The sequence below is a fragment of the Lithobates pipiens genome, unplaced genomic scaffold, assembly GCF_037356315.1.
Source record: "Lithobates pipiens isolate NorthernLeopardFrog02 unplaced genomic scaffold, aLitPip1_a1.2 Scaffold_30, whole genome shotgun sequence".
Lineage (NCBI taxonomy): Eukaryota > Metazoa > Chordata > Amphibia > Anura > Ranidae > Lithobates > Lithobates pipiens.
In genome coordinates this window covers 20,185,485-20,212,340 of record NW_027507791.1, presented here as the reverse complement: position 1 = coordinate 20,212,340, position 26,856 = coordinate 20,185,485, and the positions used below count along the sequence as shown (strand labels likewise).

The 26,856-nt window shown below is 42.8% G+C and overlaps 1 protein-coding gene and 1 long non-coding RNA gene across 6 annotated transcripts in view; both read left to right on the top strand.

Moving 5' to 3' along the window:
- FOXN3 (forkhead box N3) overlaps positions 1-17,801 on the top strand; it is a 267,558-nt gene extending 249,757 nt beyond the window's left edge. For all 5 annotated transcript variants that reach the window (XM_077463748.1, XM_077463745.1, XM_077463749.1 and 2 more), the window contains 2 exons: positions 10,050-10,152; positions 15,595-17,801. In XM_077463748.1, the coding sequence (XP_077319874.1) occupies positions 10,050-10,152; positions 15,595-16,138 (647 nt within the window). In that variant the 3' untranslated portion in view covers positions 16,139-17,801. The remainder of the gene's footprint in view (positions 1-10,049; positions 10,153-15,594) is intronic.
- A 509-nt stretch (positions 17,802-18,310) lies between these two features.
- Positions 18,311-26,301, top strand: LOC143942447 (uncharacterized). Its single transcript, XR_013264778.1, has 2 exons — positions 18,311-22,603; positions 22,717-26,301. It is a non-coding gene; the product is annotated as an uncharacterized LOC143942447 (long non-coding RNA).
- The last annotated feature ends 555 nt before the right edge of the window (positions 26,302-26,856 follow it).

Genomic DNA, 26,856 nt, shown 5'->3' with positions numbered 1-26,856 from the left:
GAGGTGGTGGGGGGGGGGCGCCAGAGAGCCTTGGAAATACTAGGGGACAGCTTGGAAAGGCTCGGGAACAGAGTATTTCCGAGTCATTCTGAATGGCTCTGAACCGTTCCGAGTGTCCCCGACGCCCCCACACCTCTGGCCAAATGTGGTACTGCACTGCCCATTTAGCTTGAGTTCTGCTTGATTTGCGAGACAACACTCGCAAACCGAGTCAGAATTAAAAAAAAAAAAAATAAGTTGCTAGTCTTTCAAAACGCTCGTTAACCGCGTTACTCGTAAACCAAGGTTCCACTGTACAAGTTTAAAGAGGAACTGCAGTCTGCTCACATAATTTGTAATAAAAACCTCTTTAATAAAAATTATATCAATCAGCGCAGAGAAAGAGAGAAAAAACAAAAGTGTGTGTATATAATAATAATAATAAAAACTTTTTGTCCCACAAACCACTGGAAAGTGGTTTCACAACACCTCAAAAGAAATAAAAATATAAATCAGTGCAGCGCAGCAAAAACGATCAACATTAGAATCAAAACAAGTGAAAAAAAATAATAAAATATTACTAAAAAGTCTCTGTAAATAAATTCCAGAACTATTTTTACAGAGGAATTTATTCAGAGACTTTTTAGTAATATTTTATTTATAATTTTTTTCACTTGTTTTGATTTTAATGTTGATCGTTTTTGCTGTGCTGCACTGATTTATATTTTTATAAAAACATCTTTGCCATACTGAAGCTTCCCTCCAATCACTTTGCATATTATTTTATATAATGTGAGTCTGTATTTGCCAAATATGCTGCAGAACTCTCTCCACCGAGTCTGGGTGCAACCATTTTAAATGTGGGCAGCTGAAACTGCTGCCTGTTCACTTTCTGGATTTACACAGAGGCACACCTCCAGCTCTGCAGCTCTCATTGGTCCCCTTATGACTCACCCCCGCTCCCTTCCTGGCAAACTTCCAGGAGAGTTAGAGAGAGAGAGATAAGCCTAGGCTAATGACGAGACAAGAAACGGCAGGGCTCTATAAGGGATTTAATGGCAGGAAAAAATAAAACGGCAACAAGGGCAGAAGATTTAATAGATGGAAAGTTGAAAAAAATGTCTTTAAATCGGTCATTTTTGCTAGAAAATGGCTTAGAACCCCCCAAAAAAAAAAAAAAAAATATATATATATATAAATTTTTTTTTTTTTTTTTTTTTTTTACCAGGGACCTTAGGGAATAAAATTGTGATTTATGTGACGTGGTATTTGTGCAGTGGTTTTGCAAACGCAATTTTTTTGGGGGGAAAAAAATACACTTTTTAACGAATTTAAAAGAAAGATAAAAACTCAATAGTTATCAATTTTTTTTATTTTGTATAATGTGAAGGATGAGTTTATGCTGAGCAAATGGATACCTAACATGTCACGTTTTTAAAATTGCGCACACTCATGGAATGGCGACAAACTGCCGTACTTAAACATCTCTATAGGTGACAATTAAAATACCTGCAGAGTAGGTCTATTATTTGCTCTCACTCTAACAATTTCGGCGATACCTCACACGTGCGCAAATTACGTATCCGTTCGCTTCTACATGCGAGCACTGAGGCGTGGGGACGCTTTAATTTATTTATTTTTTTTTACATTTTTTAAATTTTTTACACTGTCCCTTTTTATTCATTTATTTAGTTATCATGTTTATTTCTAATACAAGGAATATAAACATCCCTTATAATAGAAATAAGGATGACAAGTCCTCTTTATGGAGAAATCTGGGGTCAAAAAGACCCCAAATCTCTTCTTTACCTCTTTAAAAGCAAAAGTAAAAAAAAAGAAAAACTATTTTTTTGATCTTTTGCTTAAAAAAAACAAAACGAACAAAAAACAAACAATTTTTCCAGCCTGGACCAGAAGTGCCGTCATGACGTCACTCCAGTCCTCCATGGCCAGAGTCAATCAAAGAGTGTTAACTCTTTGATGCTTAGAGGAGCAGCCGGCCACTCTGTCGGATTATTTCTCGGGGGAATCAGTGGAAACAGCCTGAGAAACACCAGCGAGCAGCGGGAGGGGACGCCATGAGCCGATGGACCGGTTTCATGAGAAAGCCGTTCGCCTGCAGAAAAACGGTACCGGGGTTATGGATAATATCTTCAGCCATAATCTTGGTAAACCACTTGCAAACTGCAACGTATATATATGTATTGCGGTTGGCAAATTGATGGACATAGCTTTGGCTCTGCTGCAGAAAGCAAAGGTAAGCCTTGGGTCAACTATGGGTCGTTGAAGTCCGATTTATATCTTCCTGTCTATGAACGTACAGAAAATGGCACCAGACCTAAAGGTGAAGGAGGCCAAAGTACTTTGAATTCTTTGTAAATATTACATAAAAAAAGGCAGACATGTTTTCAGGGGCGACACTCCCTCTTCATCGGGGCTTAAAAAGTAAAGTAGAACTTAAAAGGATGCAAAGTAAATGATATCCAGTGGATCAATATTAGATCAGATGTACGCTCTCTGCAATTAAGCAGTGTGATCGGCGGTAGACATTGATTTGCCCAAAGCTGTCTCATGCTCATTTATACCCGGAAGTTGGGCTGGGTGGAGGGGCGGGGCTTAAATCAAATCTGTTGCTTTGCCCCAGTTGGTACAAAAAGGAAATACTGCCACCTTAACACTCAAAGTATAGAGTCAACAAACATAATAGGCTTCAGCTTGGCTCCATCCAGGCCTCACCTATTACGTGTTTCACCCACCCACCGGACTTAGTCCATGATAAGCCCTGTGGGCGGGGCAAAATACATTGGAGGGGTGTGGCCTGGATGGAGCCAGGCTGAAGCTGATTATGTTGCCTCTATACTTTGAGCTGGGTTGGTGTGCTGCGGCTTTGGTTTCTTTTTGGCTTCGACTTCGGCTTAGTCATAGACAAAGTCCTGTGGGGGGGGCGAAACGTGTAGGAGGTGGCCTGAATAGACCCTAGCTAAAGCTGAGTCTGTTGACTCTATACTTTGAGCTGGGTTGGTGTGCTGTGGCTGCGACTTTGGCTTAGTCATGGACTAAGTCCTGTGGGTGGGGTGAAATACCTAGGGGACATTGCCTGGATGGAGCCAGGCTGAAGCCGATTTTGTTTGTTGGCTCTATACTCTGAGCTGGGTTGGTGTGCTGGGGCTTCGGTCTCTTTCTGGCTTCGATTTCATGGACTAGGTCCTGTGGGTGGGGCGTAATGCGTAGGGCCATGGCCTGGATGGAGCTGAAGCTGATTTTGTTTGTTGACTATACTTTGAGCTGGGTTGGTGTGCTGGATCTTCAATTTCTTTTTGGCTTCAAGTCCTGCTTAGTCATGGACCAAGTCCCTGTGGGTGGGCCAAAATGCGTAGGGAGGTTTGGCCTGATGGAGCTAGGCTGAAGCTATTTTTGTTTGTTGACTCTATACTTGAAGCTGGGTTGGTGTGCGGTGGCATGATTTATTTTTTTCCCAGTGAGCAATGGAGACACAGATCGCAAGCGATGAAGTTTGAAAGAGACTCTTATGCCCCATACACACAGTCGGAATTTCAGATGGAAAAAGTCTGATCGGGTTATTTTGTTGGAAAATCCAATTGTGTGTGGGCTCTATCGGACTTTTTCTCTCGGAATTTCTGAAGGAAAAAGTTTGAGAGCTGTATCTAAAATTTTCCAACAAAATCCAATCTGACTTTTTCCGATTGTGTGTAGAGAACTCCGACACACAAAGTGCAACGCATGCCCAAAAAAAATTGGAGACGAAAGCTATTGGCTATTGGCTACTGGCCTCTACGTAGTCCCGTCGTATGTGTATAATGTCACCTCGTTTCCGAACGATCGGATTTTCCAACAACTTTGTGTGACCGTGTGTATGCAAGACAAGTTTTGGCCAAAATCCATCTGAAAAAAAACAGACGAATTTTGTGGTCAGAGTGAACGACCGTGTGTGTGGGGCATAAATATTTAAATTCAAAACAAAAAGGCATCTATTTATAAGCAATTTACTGAACGAATGTCACAACATTTGCCCGACCGTAAAAAAAAGATTCCATATGCTTTTGTTTAATATAATGATTTCCTGTGATCTTCAGAGCCATCTTGCGGTAGAAGAGCACGTTATGGCCACTAGATGGAGATGTCGATCATAGGAAAATATTATATTAGACAAACACAAGGATAATTTTTTGTGATTGGATGTCACATTAATCAAGATCCTTTTTTTTTTTTTTTTTTTTTATAAATTTTATTTTATTTAAATTAACCCCAAAGTGTTTAAAATGCAAAAAAAAATAAAAAATGTTTTTTTCCTAGCTCCTTCTTTATTTTTTATTTTTTTCAAACATTTGTACTTTTTTCTGGACGAAGACATTCCTATTTTTTTAGGTGTGTGGGGTCTGTGACCAGATTGATCTGAGGACATTACAGGGTGATCAGAGAGAGTTTTCGGACGCTCGTCCTGTGCTGCATGTCACTGCAGCAGCGGTTCTGATTCGGACACGGCGCCCGCCGTCGGTTATAATACAGATGGCAGGTTCCTTGTGTCTGCAAGCGACAGGGAAGTAGAAGGAGCTGCTGGTAAATTATTCAGTAACAGCTGTCACCGCACCGAGAATCATCGGAAATAAGTTCAATATTTTGATCAGCCGTTCGTGTTTAGCGAAAACACTGCAGTCTGATTCCCGGCGCTGTCGGCTCGTGCTGAAATTCAGCGTTCGCCGAGGTGTGTGTACGTGTGGATTCCACGCTGTGCGGGTAATGTTCAATTTTAGCCGCTGTGGAGACTGTTTTCATCGTAGCGTCCGCCATCGTGTGGAGGGGTTACCGGAGACGGTGGCAGCTCTGGCAAATAGTCAGCTTGAGTGGTCAACCGTATCGTAGGAGCAAATAGAATTCAGAATTTTTTTTTTTTTTTTTTATTGTTCTAGCTGTGTAATTCTGTGCCCCCTGACATCCTGAGTCCTGGTGGGGATCTGACCCCCCCCCCCCCCCCCACATTCACCTGTCAGGGGCCATCTCTGATGAGATGGGAATCGTACTGCCAGGGCCCAATCATTGACAAGTGAATTTTTTGATCGCATAAAAGGAAATTTCTTCAATGTCATGAACAGGGGTCCATATCCACAGGGAGAGGCACAGTCCTGAAGATCAACAAAGATACTCTGAAGTCACAGAGTAACATAGGATACTTGGGGGGGGGGGGGGGGAGAGATGGGGCCACTGGGTGATGCAGTAGATACAGGAGCCACTGTAGTGCATAAGGGACACAGTCATAGGGGCAATGAGGAAGCTCGGGAGTGCAGGGGGTCACTGGAAGCCCGGGAGTGCAGGGGGTCACTGGAAGCCCGGGAGTGCAGGGGGTCACTGGAAGCCCGGGAGTGCAGGGGGTCACTGGAAGCCCGGGAGTGCAGGGGGTCACTGGAAGCCCGGGAGTGCAGGGGGTCACTGGAAGCCCGGGAGTGCAGGGGGTCACTGGAAGCCCGGGAGTGCAGGGGGTCACTGGAAGCCCGGGAGTGCAGGAGGTGACTGGAAGCCCGGGAGTGCAGGGGGTGACTGGAAGCCCGGGAGTGCAGGGGGTCACTGGAAGCCCGGGAGTGCAGGAGGTGACTGGAAGCCCGGGAGTGCAGGGGGGTCACTGGAAGCCCGGGAGTGCAGGGGGGTCACTGGAAGCCCGGGAGTGTAGGGGGGTCACTGGAAGCCCGGGAGTGCAGGGGGGTCACTGGAAGCCCGGGAGTGCAGGGGGTCACTGGAAGCCCGGGAGTGCAGGAGGTGACTGGAAGCCCGGGAGTGCAGGGGGTCACTGGAAGCCCGGGAGTGCAGGGGGTCACTGGAAGCCCGGGAGTGCAGGGGGTCACTTGAAGCCCGGGAGTGCAGGGGGTCACTGGAAGCCCGGGAGTGCAGGGGGTCACTGGAAGCCCGGGAGTGCAGGGGGTCACTGGAAGCCCGGGAGTGCAGGGGGTCACTGGAAGCCCGGGAGTGCAGGGGGTCACTGGAAGCCCGGGAGTGCAGGGGGTCACTGGAAGCCCGGGAGTGCAGGAGGTGACTGGAAGCCCGGGAGTGCAGGAGGTGACTGGAAGCCCGGGAGTGCAGGAGGTGACTGGAAGCCCGGGAGTGCAGGAGGTGACTGGAAGCCCGGGAGTGCAGGAGGTGACTGGAAGCCCGGGAGTGCAGGAGGTGACTGGAAGCCCGGGAGTGCAGGGGGGGGGTCACTGGAAGCCCGGGAGTGCAGGGGGTCACTGGAAGCCCGGGAGTGCAGGGGGTCACTGGAGTCCATAAAGGACACAGTCACATGAGCAATGAGGTCACTGGAGATACAGAAGTCATAGGAGTGCATAGGGTCCCACTAGAAGCACAGGAGTAGGCACTCCTGGGGTCACTGGAAGCACTCCTGCATCTGAGCACCACAAACCAAAAACACTATTTAATTAATTTTAATATGCAAAGCAAACTCCCTCATCCATCCATGTCACACTTTATTTCGTTGAGAAATCACCTTGATACCCCCTCTAGCATTTTTGGCCATTACTAGCTTGTGTAGGGGCAGATGATTCATGCAAAATTGACTTCTTGGAATCCATCTGCCCTTATCTCAGCCATGCTGGCAGGAGGGTGTGTTTACCTGAGATTACCCCTCTTCCCCCCCTCCCTCCTGAAGACTCTTGGGATGTATGACATCATTTTGCCTAAGCATGGAAACCAGAAAGTAACTGAAGAAATCTCATGCAAAATGTTTAAAACAAGTAAATCTGATCCACTTTCCTATCTATTTACTAATGCTAGCAGCATAAGGAGTACAAATAGTGTGGGGGTTGATTTACTAAAGGCAAAAATACTCTGCAGTTGCTCCAGAGCTTAGTAAATTAGGTAAAGCTTCACTTTGCGAAGAGTACCCAATCACGTGCAAGGAAAATAAAAAGACAGCATTTTTGCTTGCACATGATTGGATGATGGAAGTCAGCAGAGCCTCTACTCATTTACTAATTTCTGGAGCATATGCTCTTGCAGAGTGCACAGTCTATTTGACTTTAGTAAATCAACCCCATATGTTTATTTAGAGAATAACATTCCACTTTAAGTCACGGATATACAATTGTTGCGTCGCGTCTGATGGCGTCACGTCTGAGGATATCACTATGTATTGCTAGACTGTAGACAGATTATATTGTGAAGGTTTTGCCTTCCCATGTGTCGCGGTAGTCTCGTTCTTCATTGGTTAGAGACGGAAAATTTCCCGCACCCTCTGATAAGCCTAATAAGAATTTCAATTACCGAGCACTTTACTCCATCAGGGAGATGGCAGATACGGCAGGACTTATAATCGCACACATTTTAACACCTGAATTGTGTTTCGGCACGACTCATAAAAATACTGGAGGCATGAGCTGGCGGTCCTTATCTGCGTTCCGCCTCGTAACAAGTAAATATGCCACTGATATCTGCTGGCACGGCTTCAGCTTCAGCTTCAGCTTCCGCCGCCACACACATTAAGCGTCGGACAAACACTTTAGATCAATTTACTGGGGACAGCGTCACGGCTCTCCACTGAATATTTCATACATAGTTCAGCTCATAGCAACATGGAATATTATCCAAATATTTCATTTGAGGACATTTGTGTTGCAATGGATTGAGGTCGGATCACGGAGCGCGGCTGATTAGTTCTCAGCGTTTCTCTACTGAGGTGCCATTTGGGTTCATCTAGGGGGCCACTGATATGGACTCGGTTTGTCTCATATTTCTGCACTGCTTAATGGGCTGCCACAGGAGGGCCAGCAACCAATGATGGGGCCAAGGCGCATGGCATCATTTATCGCTATGGCGCTGTTAGCTGGCCTATCCGCACTAGGGCAACGCGTGTTACTAATCAGGGGCAAAGGAGAGGACAGAAGTGCACCTGCATCCAGACCTGCTCCAGCTCCACCCTCTGCCATGCATCTGCGGCTGCAAAGTGGAGCTCTGATGGTAAAAGGGGGCTCTGGAATGGGGGAGGGGGACTTTGTCATAGAGGTCTTTTTGATGGCTGGTCTCTGAAGTGATGGGGGAGGGGTCTTTGTGAATAGGGGGACACGTATGTGATGGGGAGGGATTCTATGAAGTGGGGTTCTCACATATAGGGAAATGCTGTCATGATAAAAGGCTCTGATATGATGGGGGGGGGGGCTTCTGTTGTGATGGGGGGACTCTGATTTGATGTTGGGTGGGCTTTGATGTGATTGGGGGAATCTCTGATGTGATTGAGGGGGGCTTTCATGTAAGGGGGGGGGCTTTGGGATTGGGGAGAAACTCTATTGGGAGAGATTTTATGAAGGAGGGCTCTTGTGTATAAAAGACTCTGATGTGTTTGGGGGAGGGGGGGGGTCAGACTTGACTGGGGCATCCTGTGATGTGTTGAGGGGATCCTCTGATTGGTGTGGACTCTGATGTGATTAGGGGAATCTCTGATGTGATGATCATGTAATGGGGGGGGGGGGCTTTGCAATTGGGGGATGCCTATGTGATGGGGGAGACTTTATGAAGGGAGGCTTTCATGTATAAGGGGCTCTAATGTGATTTGGGGGGGGGTTCTGATTTGACGGGGACATCCTCTCATGTAATGAATGGATCCTCTGGGGGAATCTCTGATGTGATTGGGGGGGGGGGGTCTCTGATTTGACAGGGGTGTCCTCTGATGTGATGAGGGGATCCTCTGATTGGGGAAATCCCTGATGTGATTTTATATGATGGGGACTCTGACTGGTTAATGTACCTTGTTCTATAATTATCAAAGATATTAGGATTCGTATTGGAGTTCAATGACCATGAACTGAGGTCAACTCTATATCAGCACCAAAAGCCCAATCCCAACTGTGAAGCATAGTGGAGAGATTATAACAGAGAATTATCTTTATAGTGGGGGGTATCAAGATGATATGGTGGTATATATTTTGATGACTGATCACAATCGAACATTGGGCAGTGGCGGTATATAAGGAATTTAGAAAAGTGTCAGTTGTAGAAGACATATTGATCATACGATTCCCTGCTTGCCCGGAAAAGGCTGTTTTTTTTTTTTTTTTTTCCATGATTTTTTTTTTCCATGGAATGTTATCGATATGTTTTTTGGAGTATGAGGCAATTAAAGTCTGCAAGTGTGTGCATTTTTTTTATGTTTTAACCGATTATCCCAAGTTTGTATAAGTAGGATCAAATGATTAAAAAACATTTTTCTTTTTGTCTATTGAGGGACGCAGAAATTCAGATACTGTTGGGTTACGCTGATCCCCACTGGAGCACTGGACACTGACAAACAGAGAAATTGTGGGCTTGTCCAGGAAAACCTTCCTCTACCCAGCATGCTTCTCTTTTTATTTTTATTTTTTGTGGAGAGGTCTTGGTCTCATCCTTCTCAATGTTAGGTGTTGGTCCTCATTGAGCTCCTTAAAGGACCAACACCTGACATTGAAAAGGATGAGGCCAAGTCCTTTCCACAACAGTCCCTAGTTCTGTTTTTTTTTTTTTTTTTTTTATCTTGGGTCCAATGGCTGTTGTTTGCTTTGTTGCCCAATTGTCAGTTGAACTGCTGTTGGGGTGACCCATGGTAAAAGACTTAATGTTCTTTAATGGACAGGAATGAAAATCGGACTGTAAAATTATTTTCTTGGACCCCTTTGAAGGACACAGCTCCTGGTATGATAATGCTCTTGGTAGGGCTTTGCTACACATGCTGGATAGAGGAGGGTTATCATGGACTGGTCTATAAGTTTTCTCTTTGCCGGTGTCCATTTCTCCTTCTAGGCGGAAGTATAACCCATCAGTATCGGCGTTCTTGTGTCCCTCAATGGACTCCAAAAAAAGGATTGTATGGGGAGTACAAAATCTTCTCATTACTTCACTTGTGATTATGCCTAACAAGAATTTGAATGATAATTGAAATATCGGACATGAATGGGCCACTGAAATGTTACCAGTTTCTTGTCTCCTTATGCTGAAGGTGATAATCTTGTTCCTTCCCCCATATTCTAGGTACGTTTTTGCAGTTTTCTGGGAAGGGGTTTGCTGGCTATTTAAGGTTCTCTCTTTGTATGTTGCAGTTCCTCCTGGTGTGATTCAGAATGGAACCCGCATGCTGAACAGAGGGATCTTCCAAGGAGTCAGACCTCTACCCATCAATCCCATCGGCACCATGGCCATGAGGTATGCCGCACACGGTGATGATGGCAATGTGGCTCTGGATAAAACTGGAGTGTTTTGGCACTTACAGAGGAAATGGAATGAGGTCATTGTAAATAGTATGCACTGCCTGTTTACCTTGTGTACAGGCTCGTGAAGTACCCACCATTGGGCAGAATGTGTCAGGAACTAGGCAGAAGGGATGGCCAAATCTGTGTGGCTATACTTAGGAAACTGAGACCAGACCAGTTATATTTAAAGTAAGATTTATTTAGATATAAAATAGCCAGTGTGTGTAATGCATGAATGTCTCTCTGTCCCTATGTGTATATTAGAATCCAGAACAAGAGTGCACAAGGGACTTTGAGAGACACAATAAAAAAAAAAAAAAATTATATATATATATATATATATATATATATATATATATATATATATATAATTTTTATTCAGATACAATATCTAAAAGATTTTTTCACATTTAAAATCTGCAGACAATTTTCCAGATATGTACACATAAGATATCCATAGTTACGTAAATTATGACATGACTGGTAATCCAAGGATTCAATTAAATATTTCCTCAAAATTCTACAAATAATACCCCATCATGACAATGTGTTAGAAGTTTGTTTGAAATATTTGCAAATTTATTAAAAATAAAAATGAAAAAACAATCCCATGTACAAAAGTATTCACAACCTTTGCTCAATACTTTGGTGGCAGCAATTACAGCCTCAAGTCTTATAATCAAGTATGATGCTACAAGCTTGGCATACCTATTATTGGCCAGTTTCTCCCATTCTTTTTTGCAGGACCTCTCAAGCTCCATCAGATTGGATGGGGAGTGTCGGTGCACAGCCATTTTCACATCTCTCCAGAGATATTCAATCGGGTTCAAGTCTGGGCTCTGGCTGGGCTACTCAAGTACATTCACAAAGTTGTCCCATAGCCACTCCTTTGTTATACTGGCTGTGCGCTTAGGGTCGTTGTCCTATTGAAAGATGAACCTTTGCCCTAGTCTGAGGTCCACAGCACTCTGGAGCAGGTTTTCATTAAGGATGTCTCTGTACATTGCTGCAATTATCTTTCCCTCAATCCTGACTAGTCTCCCAGTTCCTGCTGCTGAAAAACATCCACACAGCATGATGCTGCCACCACCGTGCTTCACTGTAGGGATGGTATTGCCAAGGTGACGAGCGGTGCCTGGTTTCCTCCAGACATGACTCTTGTCATTCAGGCCAAAGAGTTCAATCTTTGTTTCATCAGACCAGAGAATGTTGTTTCTCATGGTCTGAGAGTCCTTCAGGTGCCTTTTGGCAAACTCCATGTGGGCTGTCATGTGCCTTTTACTGAGGAGTGGTTTCTGTCTGGCCCCTCTACCATATAGGCCTGATTGGACTGCTGCAGAGATGGTTATTCTTCTGGAAAATTCTCCTCTTTCCACAGAGAAATATTTGAGCTCTGTCAGAGTGACCATCGGGTTCTTGGTCACCTCCCTGACTAAGACCCTTCTCCCTGATCGCTCAGTTTGGCAGCCTGCCCAGAGTCCTGGTGGTTCCAAACTGCTTCCATTTACAAATGATTGAGGCCACTACTGTGCTCATTGGGACCTTTAATGCTGCAGAAATATTTCTGTACCCTTCCCCCGATCTGTGCCTCCATACAATCCTGTCTCGGGGGTCTACAGAAAATTCCTTGGACTTCATGGCTTGGTTTGTGCTCTGACATGCACTGTTAACTGTGGGACCTTTATATAGACAGGTGTGTGCCTTTCCAGATCATGTCCAATCAACAGGTGGACTCCAATCAAGTTGTAGAAACATCTCCAGGATGATCAGTGGAAACAGGATGCACCTGAGCTCAATATTGAGTGTCATGGCAAAGGCTGTGACTGCTTATGTACATGGGATTTTTTTCATCTTTTTTTATTTTTAATAAAGTTGCAAAGATTTCAAACAAACTTCTTTCATGTTGGCATTATGGGGCATTGTTTGTAGAATTCTGAGGAAAATCATGAATTTAATCCATCTTGGAATAAGGCTGTAACTTAACAAAATAAGGAAAAAGTGAAGCGCTGTGAATACTTTCCAGATGCACTTTTTTTTTCTCTTTGCCTGTCCAAACAATGGCTATGTATTTATTTTTTTATTTAACTTCTAACAACCTGGTCTCTGCTTTCATTTAAGTGTATTTAATTGTTTTAATTGTGTCTCTCAAAGTCCCTTGGGCACTCTTATTCTGTATTTAAGCTTTATTTACAGCGAAACCAAAATCCATCCAAACACCAGCAAGCGGGAAACACCGCAAGATACAAGTAAACCATAACCCAGGAACAAACTACCTAACAAACAACCTAACTAACAGAAATCTTTACTAGCAAGTCAACTAACTATATACAAATTGGGGAACACAGAGAAACAGGGCAATACCAGAGATAAAAGGAGGGGTGGGAGAGGCAGGACTAGAATCCGTAACAAAGAGAGCAGGTACAATTAGTCCCAGGACAAGGTAATCCAGTGCCCAGGGCAAAGATGCCAAACTGCCCCCCCCCCCCCCCCCCCCCACACACACACACACACCCACCCTGTTCATGATGTGCAAGCTTGGGGGATCCTATGCCCAGCAGTCTGTCGCTTGTCAAAATCACTACTCCAGTTGGCCTTGTAACAGAAAGAAGGCACCAATCCCTACAGTTGCCCTTCCGGCCCACCCCTTGTCCTGGCCCTGGGTACAAGACAGTAGGATGCAAGATGTAGGTGCAAGGCAGGATCAGGCTCAGGATTTAACAGCAAGCATGCATCTTGCTGGCAGGCAAAACACTGAAGCAATGTGTTATAGTAGAGGAGGGACTAAATACCCTCCCAGCAGCCATCATCAGGTGAAGACACCTGGAGGACACAGGAACTACAACCTCATGCTCTGGGAAGTACAGTGCCACCAGTGACCCAGGTCCTGACAGAATGTTTTATAAATTTCACATGTAGATAGTAATCCTACAGAAATTCTATGTAGCACTCCGTAGACTTCTGCGGACAGCCAAAGATCATCATGGCAAGCATTTCAATTTTCTTCCTTTTTAAAGTAGTGGTTGGTTGTCAACTTAGAAGGTATAGAGGGGGGTTCAAATGTGCCCCCTAATATCTCCATTGGGCTGCATATGTAATTCAACAGGATTCATAGATGATCATAGACTGAAGATAACTGAGACAGCTGATCTCATTAGGGGAATCCCGAATGGCTGGCGCGATAGGGTTAAAGAGGAACTTTTTTTTTTTTTTTTTTTCTACGGAAAGTCACCACGTGAATTGGCAATGTCGATTTGGGCTCTCATTTTAATTATGGGTCTGCTTTATATTAAACCCATCAATGTTAAATTTCCATACACCTTTGCGGAAATAGTTGAAGAAAAGTATATTTTGGATTGCTTCTAAATATGTCTATTACAACCTTCTCTTTAGGTCCCGGAGTTTGTTACAAAGTAATAATTATTTGCCTGGTATAATTGCCAAAGTTGGGTCAAAAATGTTATTTCTGTTTCATGATTTCATTTTCTCTCCAGTTGTTCTACACTTTAAAGAGGAATTAAACCCTGATGAGTTTACTTCCTCTTTCATTCCCTGCAAAGACAAAGCATAATGGACTACTATGCATCGCATAGTAGTCCATTATGTGTCACTTACCTGACACAGGAGCCAGCGAAGTCGCCGCTGTCCCCTGTAGTCCGCCGCATGCATTTTCTTGGTGGGGTCTCGCAGCTCCGCCGCTGTCATTCGGCGAAGCCGCGATGACGTCACTTCCGCGCATGCGCACGGGAGCCGACACACGCGGCAGCTCCGTCGTTGAGAATGCTGCGCTCAGTGCGCCTGCGCGCCGCTATCTACGGCGCATGCGCCGTAGACAACGGTGCCTGTTTTCGGGCAAATATCTTCTAAACCATATAGGTTTAGGAGATATTTCTTGGACCTACAGGTAAGCCTTAATCTAGGCTTACCTGTAGGTCAAAGTGGTTTGTAAGGGTTTACAACCATTTTAAATTCAGAATAAAATAAGACAATAGCCTACATAAATGTCAGGAAAAAAGTAATTTGTATATATATATATATATATATATATATATGTGTGTGTGTGTTGTATTTCTATACCGTATCTAATTTTTTTATTTTTTTTTTGCAACATTTGTCAGCACATGCCTATATAATAATATTCCCCCCCCCCCCCCCAAATGTCTTTAATGATTTACTACAAAGCCTCCATGTATCATCACACTGCCTGTTGGTGATGTTTATTAGTGGCTCTGGGTGACACAGGACCATCTTCCTGGTGTTTGGATGGGCCAAGGTCACTCCACATAATGATCACCCATTAATTGTGAGTGTCATTTCTCTGACCCTGCCAAGTCCTCCATGTTATTTGTTGGTTCATAAATCTCTGACTGTAAATCTATGTAAAGAGACAATGTCCCACCAGGCTTTAACCCTTTCAGTGATGCGCCCACCACATATATTAATGTCTTATTTTCTGGCTGACTACCTGTAGTATATATGAGGGGATGTTTCTATAATGCAGCCTACATGCAGCCCTCTTCTGTCACTAGGTGTTGCGTGTTTAGGCTTCAAGTGGTTCTGCAAACAGAATGCATTCTTCTATAGACAGAAGGATTTAATTTTAATGCAGTCCCTGCATTCAGGTTAAAAAAAAACTTCTGTAAGCAGCCCCCTCTAAATACTTACCTGAGCCCGATTGTGATCCAGCGATGTGCACAAGGGCAATGGCTCTCTCCCTCCTCATTGGCTCAGACACAACAGCAGGAGCTATTGGCTCCTATTGCTGTCAATCACTGCCAGTGTGGTGGGGGGGCAGGGCCGAGACAGGCTCTGTGTCTTGGCCCTGAGACACAGAGCGTGTGACACACCCACGAGTGCCCGCATAGCAAGCCACATAAAAGGTGCAGAAAAGGTTAACGTGTAAAAAAAAAAAAAAAAAAAAAAAAAAACACATCTGCTCCCCATTCACACCTGAGACCTCATAGCACTAATGAGTCATGATACCGGGGAGGGAAAATGGCAAATTTTGCCCAATTTGCACATTTTCAGTTAGGGGTGTGCTCACTTTTGTTGCCAGCGGTTTAGACATTAATGGCTGTGTGTTGAGAAAAGATTAAAATATTTAAAAAATGTGAGGGGTGTACTCACTTTTGTGAGATACTGTATGTTGCCCTCCAATGCTCCTCGCTGCAAAGGCCAGTGGCTAAATTTTTTTTCCGTGTAACCTTGGTTGGGAATGACTGCTTTGACCATTTTCAGAGTCTATATACAATATTTTGGGATGTGGCTCTTTTGTATAATTGGAGTTAATGAGTGCCCATAGTGCCAGCCAATGCCTCCTCGATTGATCTGTTTCTAATCCTGTGCTTTGCATGAACAGTCCAGATTTTCACCCCCCTCCAATTTTGTCTTTTTTCAGGAATGGGATTGTCAACTGCCGAATGCGGACGGAGAGCGAACCGTCTTGTGGCTCCCCGGTAGTCAGCAGTGACCCCAAGGAGGACCACAACTACAGCAGTGCCAAGTCTGCCAACAAGCGGAGCTCGTCATCTGCCAGCGACTCCGTGTCCTCTTCCTCCGCCGACGACCACTACGAGTTCACGGCCAAGGTCTGCCACGACGGTAGCGACGTCAGCTTCCAGAGCCACGAAAGCCACAGTGAGACAGAGGAGGAGGACAAAAAACAGAAGAAAGAAGCCAAGGATATGTTAGCCGACAGCGGCTACTCCTTGCAACACAAGAAAAAGCAGCACTTGTTGAAAGTTCGGCGGATCCCCAGCGACACCCTGCCGCTGAAAAAGAGACGCACAGAAAAGCCACCAGAAAGCGACGACGAGGAAATGAAAGAGGCGGCGGGTTCACTTCTGCACTTAGCAGGAATCCGATCATGTTTGAATAACATCACCAATCGGACGGCAAAGGGGCAGAAAGAGCAAAAGGACAAAGAAACCACAAAAAATTAGAGCAAATCTTCTTTTTTTTTTTTTTTGATTTGTTTGAACTCGGAACAGTGTCTTTACGCACGTCAGGTGAACTTAAAAAAAAAAAAAAAAAAAAGAAAGAAAAAAAAAAGATTTTGTGGCAATATCAACCATTTTCTTCTTTCCCCTTTTCTTATTTTATTTTTTTATTTCTATTTTCTTTGGGGGTGGGGGGACCCTTAAAGTGTTTATTTTATAAAGGATATTGAAGCCATAGAACTTAGCCAACTCGCAAATGCTTTTTTTTCATTTGCCGACTTAAAATAAAAATATATATATATTTCAAAAGCCAAAATCACCCACTCACTCTGCAACATACATCAGGATGTTGAGATGACATTGGGATGATCCTGGGATGGATATTGGTGCCACCTAAAAAGTTACAGAAGGTTTCCGACCTTCCGCCAACGTTCATTTGTGCAATTTACAACCCTTTAGTTTGGTTGAAAGCGGTTGTACAACTCGCCTAATATCACGAAGAGTCACTATGATACAAGAAAAGCGTGTGCCATAATTCTCACAAGGTCTCCTTCCGATGGGCCTACACCCAAGTGATGGAAGGGAAACTCTACAATTTTCCTGTTTTGCAACCCTTAGGAGTCAGCAGCACAAACCTGGAATGGCCAAGTAGATGACAGATTACTCCTTTCTTTCAAAAATACTTCAACTGCCATTTTGAAAAGGATCGTTTGACCAACCACACCTAGCACGTCTTTCTGGAAAAAAAAAAACAGAAAAGGAAAAAAAACAACATTCACAGCGCTACATAACCTGCCACAAGTTTTATGCATAGAAACACACAAGTAAAATAATTAAAAGGAAAAAAAAAAGTCACCGTATTAATCACTTGGAGCGGTGTATGGGTTCAAAATGAAACACAAGTTTTTTCGGGTCTTTTTTTTGTTTTGTTTTTTGTTTTTAATTCACCATCAGTTTCTTGTAAATTAAAAAAATAATAATAATGTATTTAGCATGGAGCATGAATTATTTTCATATAAATATAGAAAATAGAGAAAAAAGGCACCGCCTCTAATTGGAAGGCCAAGGGCCTGGACTTCATTTCCCCCCTCTTTAATTTTATTTTATTTTTGTTTTGTTTTTTTTTGTTTTGTTTTTGGAAGCAGGTTTTTAAGGTCTAACCTTCTTCAGGGACAAACATTTGACTGTTGGGGAACTTTTTCTCTCTCGCTCTGCAATATTCTGATGATTACAATTGCCATTCTCTGGTAGGGCCCCTGGGTGGTGGAAATGTGCACCATCCTGGCCCCCCCCCCCCCCTCCCGCACCCTTACTGTGCTTCTCTGTTAATATATAGAAAAGAGTTTGTCTTTCTCCTGTCTACTTGGCTAACACGAGGCAATAATTTTGTTGGTGAACGGAGTAGAGATCGTGGTTGGCGGACGTTGAACGTATTCACTGGGTCATAGAGTCTGCAGTAAATACTGTAGCCTCTTCATGTGGGACATGTTATGTACTTTGGATATAAAATACTCTTCTGTTTGCCCTTAACCCACCACAATACTGCCATTTTGCATTGATTAGGATTTACGTCTTTTTGCAGATTTTTGTTATTTATAATTATTTTTTTTTATTTTTTAGGGTTGTTAAAGGGTAATTCCACTTTTGCTAAAATGAAAAAAAAAAAAAAAAAAAAAAAATATATATATATATATATATATATATATATATATATATATAATGCTATTGATATAAAAATATATCAAATAAAGAAAATGTATATATAAATATATACTTTTTTTTGTAGCCAAAAAAATCTTTATTCGATATAACTTTTATATAAGTAATATTACTTTTTTTTTTTTTTTTTTTTGCTGAACAGACATTTTATGTTATCAAATTGGCAGCTGTTTTACCTGTTAAAAAAAATAAATAAATAAATAAAAACCTTGCCAGCTGTAAAGGTCAGCAGGTGGGACTGTGCATTAAAGTTTGGTAACCTCTATACAATATGTATAAGGGTTTGTTTTTCTCAGCAAAAGTGGAATTAAACTTTGAAATACCTGGGGAAAAAAATGTGTATGTATGGATGTGTATGTATGTATGTATATATATATATATATATATATATATATATATATATATATATATATATATATATATATATATAAAAATTAATTTGGTTTTGCTATTGACTGTGATATATATAAAATCAGTCAATAGCAAAACCATATGGATAAATGAAAAACATATACACACAGTGTATGTGTGTATATATATATATATATATATATATGTATGTGTATATATTTTTGACTTAATATCCTATATCTGCTGCTCATATGCTCACTTTACTGCCATCAAGTCACTGCCCAAGTCCCTTACAAAGTGCAATATAAATACACTGCCAGAAGAGGGAACTCTGCTGGGAAAATTATTTTTATTTAAGGTGGTGCCAAGGTTGTGAACTGAACAAAGAAGATCACTGCCCGGGACTTTGTTGTAAGGTGCCCACTGCAAAAAAAAGACTGACGGCAGTTATTTCTAATCATTTGGGAAGGTGGGCAGTAAATTCTGAAAGTCTTCCTAATTTTCTGTTAAGAGAGCTTTAATTTCTGCATCTTTCACTACATTGTTTTTTTCTGACAGTTTTCTGGACTTTTCAGCAATGTGTTGGCGTCATCGGGCACAGCCGTGTATAATAACCCCCCCCCCTCTCTATCGCCCTCTGCTGTCTACATTGTTTTGTACCTAGAAAGCAGCTTTGTGATCTCTTCCACAGCAGCATTAATAAACCAATGCGAATGTGAAAAGCTCAGAATGATACAGAAGTTTTGCAGCAATTTACAAAATAAAGCTTTAGAGGGAGGAGGGGGAGGGGGTAGAATTTTAAAAGCGTGAGTCATTTTTTTGAAATAAAATGTCTGTCCTAAATGCATTAAAAATGCAATAAGAGTTGCAAGTTTCATAGTTTTATTTTCCAGATCACTGCTCGCTCCTCATTGCTCCCCGTCTGATTATTGTGATTGTGAATAGGGATCCTCCAGGGTGGTTAGAGAATGGATATGTAGTGCTGAAACCATAGGAGGGTCCTGTTGGTGTTTCTGCTCCAGTGTTTGTAGTCTTTCTGAATTCTGGACTGGCAGCCTCTACATGGCAAAGGATCACCAGTGTTTGTTTTTTTAGTTTTTTTGGTTTCTGATGCAAATAAAATAACCTGAGTATATAAAGATCCACACCATAGGATAATAAATAGTCCAGATATACATTTATTCCAATGTAAGATCAAGATGAACACTTTATGAAGAAGCCTGTGCTTATCAAGGGCCAAAATATCCCCCTATTTCAGGGCTGTAACAATATAACAAAATATATATATATATAAATAAGCCTAGTGTCTGATATAACATTGAAAATATATAAATGCAATCAATAAATGGAAAAAATAATCTCAATGCTTTAACTAACTATTAATGAGTAACAATCAATAAAGTAATTGATGATCGTTCCTTTATGCATTGATTGCTTTATGAATAAGTTCAATGTGATACCGCACACTAGATTTGGTATATATCCCTTTTTGTTATATTGTTATAGCCCTGATGAAGGGATGCATTCTAGCCACTGTAGCATGTTGGCTCTTTTCTACTTTCATTGGAATACATATACTGTATATCTTGGATTATTAACCACTTAAGCCCCCCGGACCAATTTTCAGCTAAAGGACCAGGCCCCTTTTTGCGATTCGGCACTGCGTCGCTTTAACTGACAATTGCGCAGTTTGGCGACGTGGCTCCCAAACAAAATTGGCACCCTTTTTTTTCCCCATAAATGGAGCTTTCTTTTGGTGGTATTTGATCACCTCTGCGCTTTTTATTTTTTGCGTTATAAACAAAAATAGAGCGACAATTTTGAAAAAAAATTAATATTTTTTTTACTTTTTGTTCTAATAAATATCCCCAAAAAATATATAAAAACATGTTTTCCCTCAGTTTAGGCCGATACGTATTCTACATATTTTTGGTAAAAAAAATCACAATAAGTCTTTATTGATTGGTTTGCGCAAAAGTTATATCGTCTACAAAATGGGATTATGCCATTTTTATTAATATTTTTTTTTTTTACTAGTAATGGTGGTGATCAGCAATTTTTATTGTGACTACGACATTATGGCGGACAAGTCGGACAATTTTGACACGTTTTTGGGACCATTGTCATTAATACAGCGATCAGTGCGATTAAAATGCATTGATCACTGTAAAAATGTCACTGGCAGTGAAGGGGTTAACACTATGGGGACAGTGTAGGGGTTAAGTGTGACCTAATGTGTGTTTTTTTTATTGTAGGGGGCGTGGCTTGGTGTGTGACATCACTAATCGTCGTTCCCTATGACAGGGAACAGACGATCAGTGACAAGCTCACTCGGAAGCACGGGAAGAGGTTTGTTTACACTTGCCTTTCCCCGTTCTTCAGCTCTGTGACCCGATCGGGTCCGCGGGTCCCGCGGCCACGGAGCTCAGGACCGGGTTACGAGTTCGCCAGCAGCGGCTCGCGCACGACCCACGGCTCAGCTCTTACAGGGCAACGTACCTTTACGTTTTTGTGCCCAGCCGTGCCATCCTGCCGACGTATATCTATGTGAGGCGGTCCTTAAGTGGTTAAAGGAGTTGTTCTCTGCATTAACATAAAAAGCATTCTGTGTGTAGCAGCCTCCTCAGTACCCCCTAATTACTTACCTGAGCCCCTTCTCTCTCCAGCGATGTCCACGAGTGTCTTAGACATCTGAGACACAGCAGTGGCGCCATTGGCTCCCGTGGCTGTCAGACATTTAGCCAATCAAAAAGCGAGGGGATGGGGTCGGGGCTCCGTGTCTGAATGGACACAGGGAGCTTTGACTCGGCTCAGGTGCCCCCCATAGCAAGCTGTGTGCTGTGGGGGCACTAGACAGGAAAGAGGGGCCGAGAGCAGGGAAGAGGGACCCGAGAAGAGGAGGATCCAGGCTGCGCTGTGTAAAACCAACTGCAACTTGTTTTTGTTTTGTTTTTTTATTGAGACTTTACAATCACCTTATCCTGTGTTGTGGCTCTTCAGTCTTAGATCCTTTTGTTTGACTACAGGAAGGTGATCTAGCCATCTAGGTGATGGTCACCAGTGGCCCTCGTACCAGGGGATTGTGGGTAGTGAGCCTCCAGTGAGGTGACCTGGCCATGGTGCTTATCTGGAGTGCTTCTTGCAGATAGTTACCTTGTGGCCCTCTTCTTAGCAAAGGATTATGGGTAGTGAGCCAGGAAGGTGACCTAGCTGTTCTACTGATCTGATGCGCTGCTTTGATCGTTAGCAGTGACCCTCGTACTGCCCAGCAGGAGATTGTAACTAGTGACCCCCCCTAGGAAGGCGACCTGTCATGCTACTGGCAGATGGAGTCACCCATGGCCCTCATAATACCTTCCCATCTACAATTAGTGCAGATAAATAAAAAAAAAACACACACACATACTGCCAAAACTTGGGGCGAATACCTAAAGAGCACTCCAAATGTTGCTGCTGTTTATAAACCTGTAAATCCCGAAGCGGAATCCTCTTCTCATACCATGTTGCTGCTTCTTGGCCGTGGCGTTTACTTGGATTCAATTAATGTTTTTGTTTACATTTTATGTTTCTGTAAACAGAATTTTAATCACTGCCAACATCCCGATGTGATGGGTCCCGTGCCAGCGCCGCTTCCTCAAAACACATGGTTGTAGCTCTATCGGTTAGGCTAGGCCAAGACGCAGAAATTATATTCCTAAATTCGCTGTAGAGCTCCCATTCTCAACCAGGGTTCCTAAAGAGGTGTCCATAGGGTACACAAGCCAAAGCTGATTGACCTCCCATCTCATGGGGCCTGCATAGTCCCAGGGCCAATGACACCTAGCAGAGCCAGCGACAGGACACCAATGATCTTTTTTAGCCATCTGGCCACAAATGTGAGGAGCATTCTTCCCAGTGTTAGGTTATTCTTCCCTTTGACCACCAATGTAAGGATCATTCTTCTCACTGACCACCAATGTAAGGAACATTCTTCTCACTGACCACCAATGTAAGGAACATTCTTCTCACTGATCACCAATGTAAGGAACATTCTTCCCACTGATCACCAATGTAAGGAGCATTCCTCCCATTAACAACCAATGTAATGGGCATGCTTCCCAGTGTTAGGTGATTCTACCCTTTGACCACCAATGTGTAAGGAGCATTCTTCCAAAAACATCAATGTAAGGATTATTCTGACCACTAGTGAATGGAACATTCTTACTACTGACCACCAATATAAGGAATATTTTTCCCACTGACCACCAATTTAAAGTGCATTCTTCCCAGTGTTAGGTGATGCTTCCCTTTTGACCACCAATGTAGGGGGCATTCTTTCAAAAAACATCAATGTAAAGAGCATTCATCAAATTGACCACCAATATAAGGAGCATTCTTCCCAATGACCACCAATGGAAGGTGTTCCACTGACCACCAATATAAGGAGTATTCTTCCCAATGACCACCAATGGTAGATTATTCCACTGGCCACCAATATAAGGAGTATTCTTCCCAATGACCACCAATGGTAGGTTATTCCACTGACCACCAATATAAGGCACCATTATTTTTAGCAGGGGTTCCCTGAAACCTATTTTAAGGGTCCCTCTGGGTTAAGAAGGTTGGGAATGGCTACTATAGAGAAATCATTTGGGTCTGAGTGTACTGCTGGAGTCTCTTCTTATGGAGGGGCTCCATGTTTTTCATCCTTATCCCCAATGGATGTCAGATCTCAATGTTTATTGACTGTGTGATGGTAAAGCTAAACTCCAGAAAGGTTTACATCTGTTTAATGCAGTTGTTTCCCTTACAGACAAAAACAAAGTGTTTTTAATGCAGCTAATAGAAGTACATTGATGTATATACCAGCTATCCTCGGCACAACAGGAAGGCTGAGCATTGAGCCATTGCATTGCACAGGGCTCTCAGCCCCTTTATTTTCTATGTAACAGGCTGGTAGCCAGGCTTGTACCCCAGCCTCTTACATAGAAAATAAAGGGGCTGAGAGCCCTCTGTAATTCATTACAGTAGAGGAAAGTGAGGTCACCAGCTTGGCAGCGTTGCCTGGACTTCATCTTTTTAAATATTGCTGTCTCGTCCTAACCATTTGCATAATTACGTTTCTTGCTGAAGATCGAATGACAGAATTTTTACAGAATTCTTAATTGTGATTCCCAGTTTCTGGCGGGCCATTACTGCTGTCCGGCGCTCCAGTAAAGAAATTTGGTCTCGCCATGAAAACGGTGTTGCCGATTGTCTACTTTTTGTCTGGGAACTGTTGTCTCCTGAACGAAAGGGGCCTACTTTATAAAATCTTCCTTGGAGCAATGCACAATCATGCAGGCTGAACAAATTTTCCCCATATTTTATGTAATAGATTAATTTATATTATCGTCGGCGCCATCTAGTGGCCAAAATGTAGTATTTTTCCTCATTGAGGTCGTTCAAAAGAACTAAGTTGCATTTTGGCCACTAGATGAAGCTAATGATAAGAATTTATTACACAAAATAAAGATAAAATGTGTCCATTCTACTCAAATTTGTGTAGCATTCATCCAACAAATGTTTTACTAATGATTTTTCCAGTGGAGATAGCCAAAGGCCTCCTAGGAGGTACCTTAGTGCCTGCAGACAAATGTTCATTGTTTGTTCTGTTCTGGGGTAACAACGCTCTGTCCCTGATTACCAATTGTGCTCCTGCGTTGTCACCCTATCACAGGGGCCTCCAAACTTTCTAAGTAAAGGGACAGTTTACTTTCAGACTTTAAAGGGGCTGGAGTGTGGTAAGTGGGAGCAAAAAATACCCCAGCGTTGGTGGGAGGAGAACTTTCCCTAATTACTGGTATTAGTGGAAGGAGTAGTGCCTCATCATTTGTGTCCGTAGGAGAAATAGTGTCCCATCATTGGTGTCAGTAGGAGAAATGATGCCCCATTGTTGGTGTCAGTGGAAGGAATAGTGCCCCATCATTGGTGTCATTAGGAGGGATAGTGTTCCATTGTTCTATATCCGTAGGAGAAATGATGCCCCAATGTTGGGATCAGTGGGAGGAATAGTGCCCCATCATTGGTGTCATTAGGAGGGATAGTGGTCCATTGTTCTATATCCGTAGGAGAAATGATGCCCCATGGTTGGGGTCAGTGGGAGGAATAGTGACCCTTCATTGGTGTCAGTGGGAGGAATAGTGCCCCATCATTGGTGTCATTAGGAGGGATAGTGTTACATTGTTCTATATTTGTAGGAGCAATGATGCCCCAATGTTGGTGTCAGTGGAAGCAATCGTGCCCCGTCATTGGTGTCATTAGGAGGAACAGTGTTCCATTTTCATGGACTCTGTCATTGGAGAAAATATACCACAATGTTGCTATACTTGGAGGAATATTGCCCCATCGTTGGTGTCAGTGGAAGGAATATTGCCCCATCATTGGTGTCAGTGGGAAGAATAGTGCCCTATAATTGGTGTCATTAGGAGGAATAGTGTTTCATTGTTCTATATCAGTAGGATAAATTATGCCCCCATGATGGTGTCAGTGAAATGAATGGTGCCCCCTTAATTGGTGTCATTGAGAGGAACAGTACCTCATATAAGAGGGAGGAAAAGTGTCCAAGACCCAGATAAAGGCAAGCAAAGTTTGGGGACCACTGCCCTATCACATACAACTTTGGTAGGCCACAAGCACACACACTGCTAGATATGTATTGCTCAGGCATGGTCCACCATTGTCTCCATCAGGCAGCCGGTCCAGAGCAATGATGTGTTTGAGTGCATGTAGAGAGGAAGTGGCTCAAAGGGGCTGCAGGAAATTAGCAGCACCAATCATGGGGAGAAAAGATTCAAAAGTAAAAAAATATTTAAAAACAGATTCTCCAGGACCGTCCCACATCCTGATGATGCTGTGTCCTGGGATCAGAGTGTACCCCCTATTTGGCATTCATTATCAGGGGCAGTGAATGGGCGGTCCTTGCACAATTCAGGAGTGAAGTGTGGGTGGGCAACCCAGTCACTGGGCGGGCCTGAAGTAGGCTGGGTGAACTGCATCTCCGGGACCGAGACTGAATAGGTTGGTTTCCCTCATGCTGTTAAAATGCGAAAGTACGCATGCTGGAATTATTTTATTTTTTTTTCATTTCTAATTTAGTATCCAAATGTTTTTATGTAATTAAAAAAAATTGTTGATATTATAGGAGAAATTTCTGCGTCTGCGCCTAGCATCAACCCCCCCCCCCCCTTCCCCCCCAACCACTGCCACTACTGCATTATTCCTTCAGCCATGTATAATCATCTATAAAAAAATAAATACGTTACAACAACTCCGCCCAACCACGCTCGCTGCTCCGCCATGTTCTGATATAAACAAACTTGTTTGTGAAAAAAAAATAATGTGTGTCTTTATTATGAAAAGCATTTTAAAACTTGTAGATTTTTTTTGTTTGTTTTTTTTTATGGATTCTGTAACATTTCTAAGAAAATATATTTTATTTTGTTAAGTGATGAATCGTTTAAAGAAAAAAAAAAAAAAAAAAAGTTTTTGTTAACCTCTTCGCTGCCAGAGAGACCCGCAGCAAATTGAAACCTGCGGCATCATTGGGACGCTTTCTCGCCTCCCGGTGGAGGGATGAGGCATTGCTCTGCAGCCTTTTTTTTTTGTTCTGGGGCTCCCTGCACAGCGAAAGGGTTAATTTAAAAATAAAATTGAATAAATTGTCGGGTGGTCGCACCCAGACAGGCCAAGAAAAAAAAAAAAAAGTGCAGTGGGGAAAAAAATGCAATATATATATATATATATTTTTTTTTTCTGTACTTTGTGTGTAGCTGCCAATGTCCTGAACTCGATTTAACTGTGACTGTGGTTTCCGTTTCGGGGTGAAGCAGTCGGATGGGAATAATGTGAGCGGCCTGCGCAGACGGTGGGCGGAAGTACAATTAGTTTTTTTGTTTTTTTAACGCATCCTTTTTCTGCATTTCACATTTTCTTGATGTGTAATCATACTGCCAAAGAAACAGTTTCATGGAATTATTGTAAATATAACACTTCCCCCTCCCGGATCTACCATAAAACACGTTTCTGTGATGTTTTTTGTCTTCCAGTTGCAATAAAAATTTACCGAGTTGCATCAATTTCTTGAGTCGCTGTCAGAGCTTTTTTTATGTTCTGTTTCTTTTTTTTTTTTTTTTTTTTTTTTTTTTTGCTGACAGACCACACAGGTTCCATAGAAAGTAATGGAATCGTGTGTGTTGTCTCAAGTTTCAGGTTTAAAGTGGACCTGTCATTCTTCGTGCCACATGCTTGTCAATAGGTAAGGTCAGTGCAACACTTCCAAGCTGAAGCCTCTTGCCTTGTAAATTACTACAAAGTTACAATTGAAGTCTGATCACTGGGGGGAGGAGAGGAGACTGAGAAAAGGCTTCCACCTGCCTGCAGCAGACTGATGACATCATCTCAGCCTAGGTGGAGTCACCGACTGGAAGTCAAGAACTGCTTTTTAATGATAAAAGGTTGAGCTTTTCTGAAAAAAAATGATCCTCCTGGTGTATATTGTGTCATGTCAGGATTCATGCAGCTATCCAAGTTCCTGAGTTCTGCTTTTAGGGGGGAGATGATCACTAGATCAGCAGGAAAATATTCGATAACGGGGGGGATGGGAAGGGCACAAATCTTATTAAAAAAAAGTT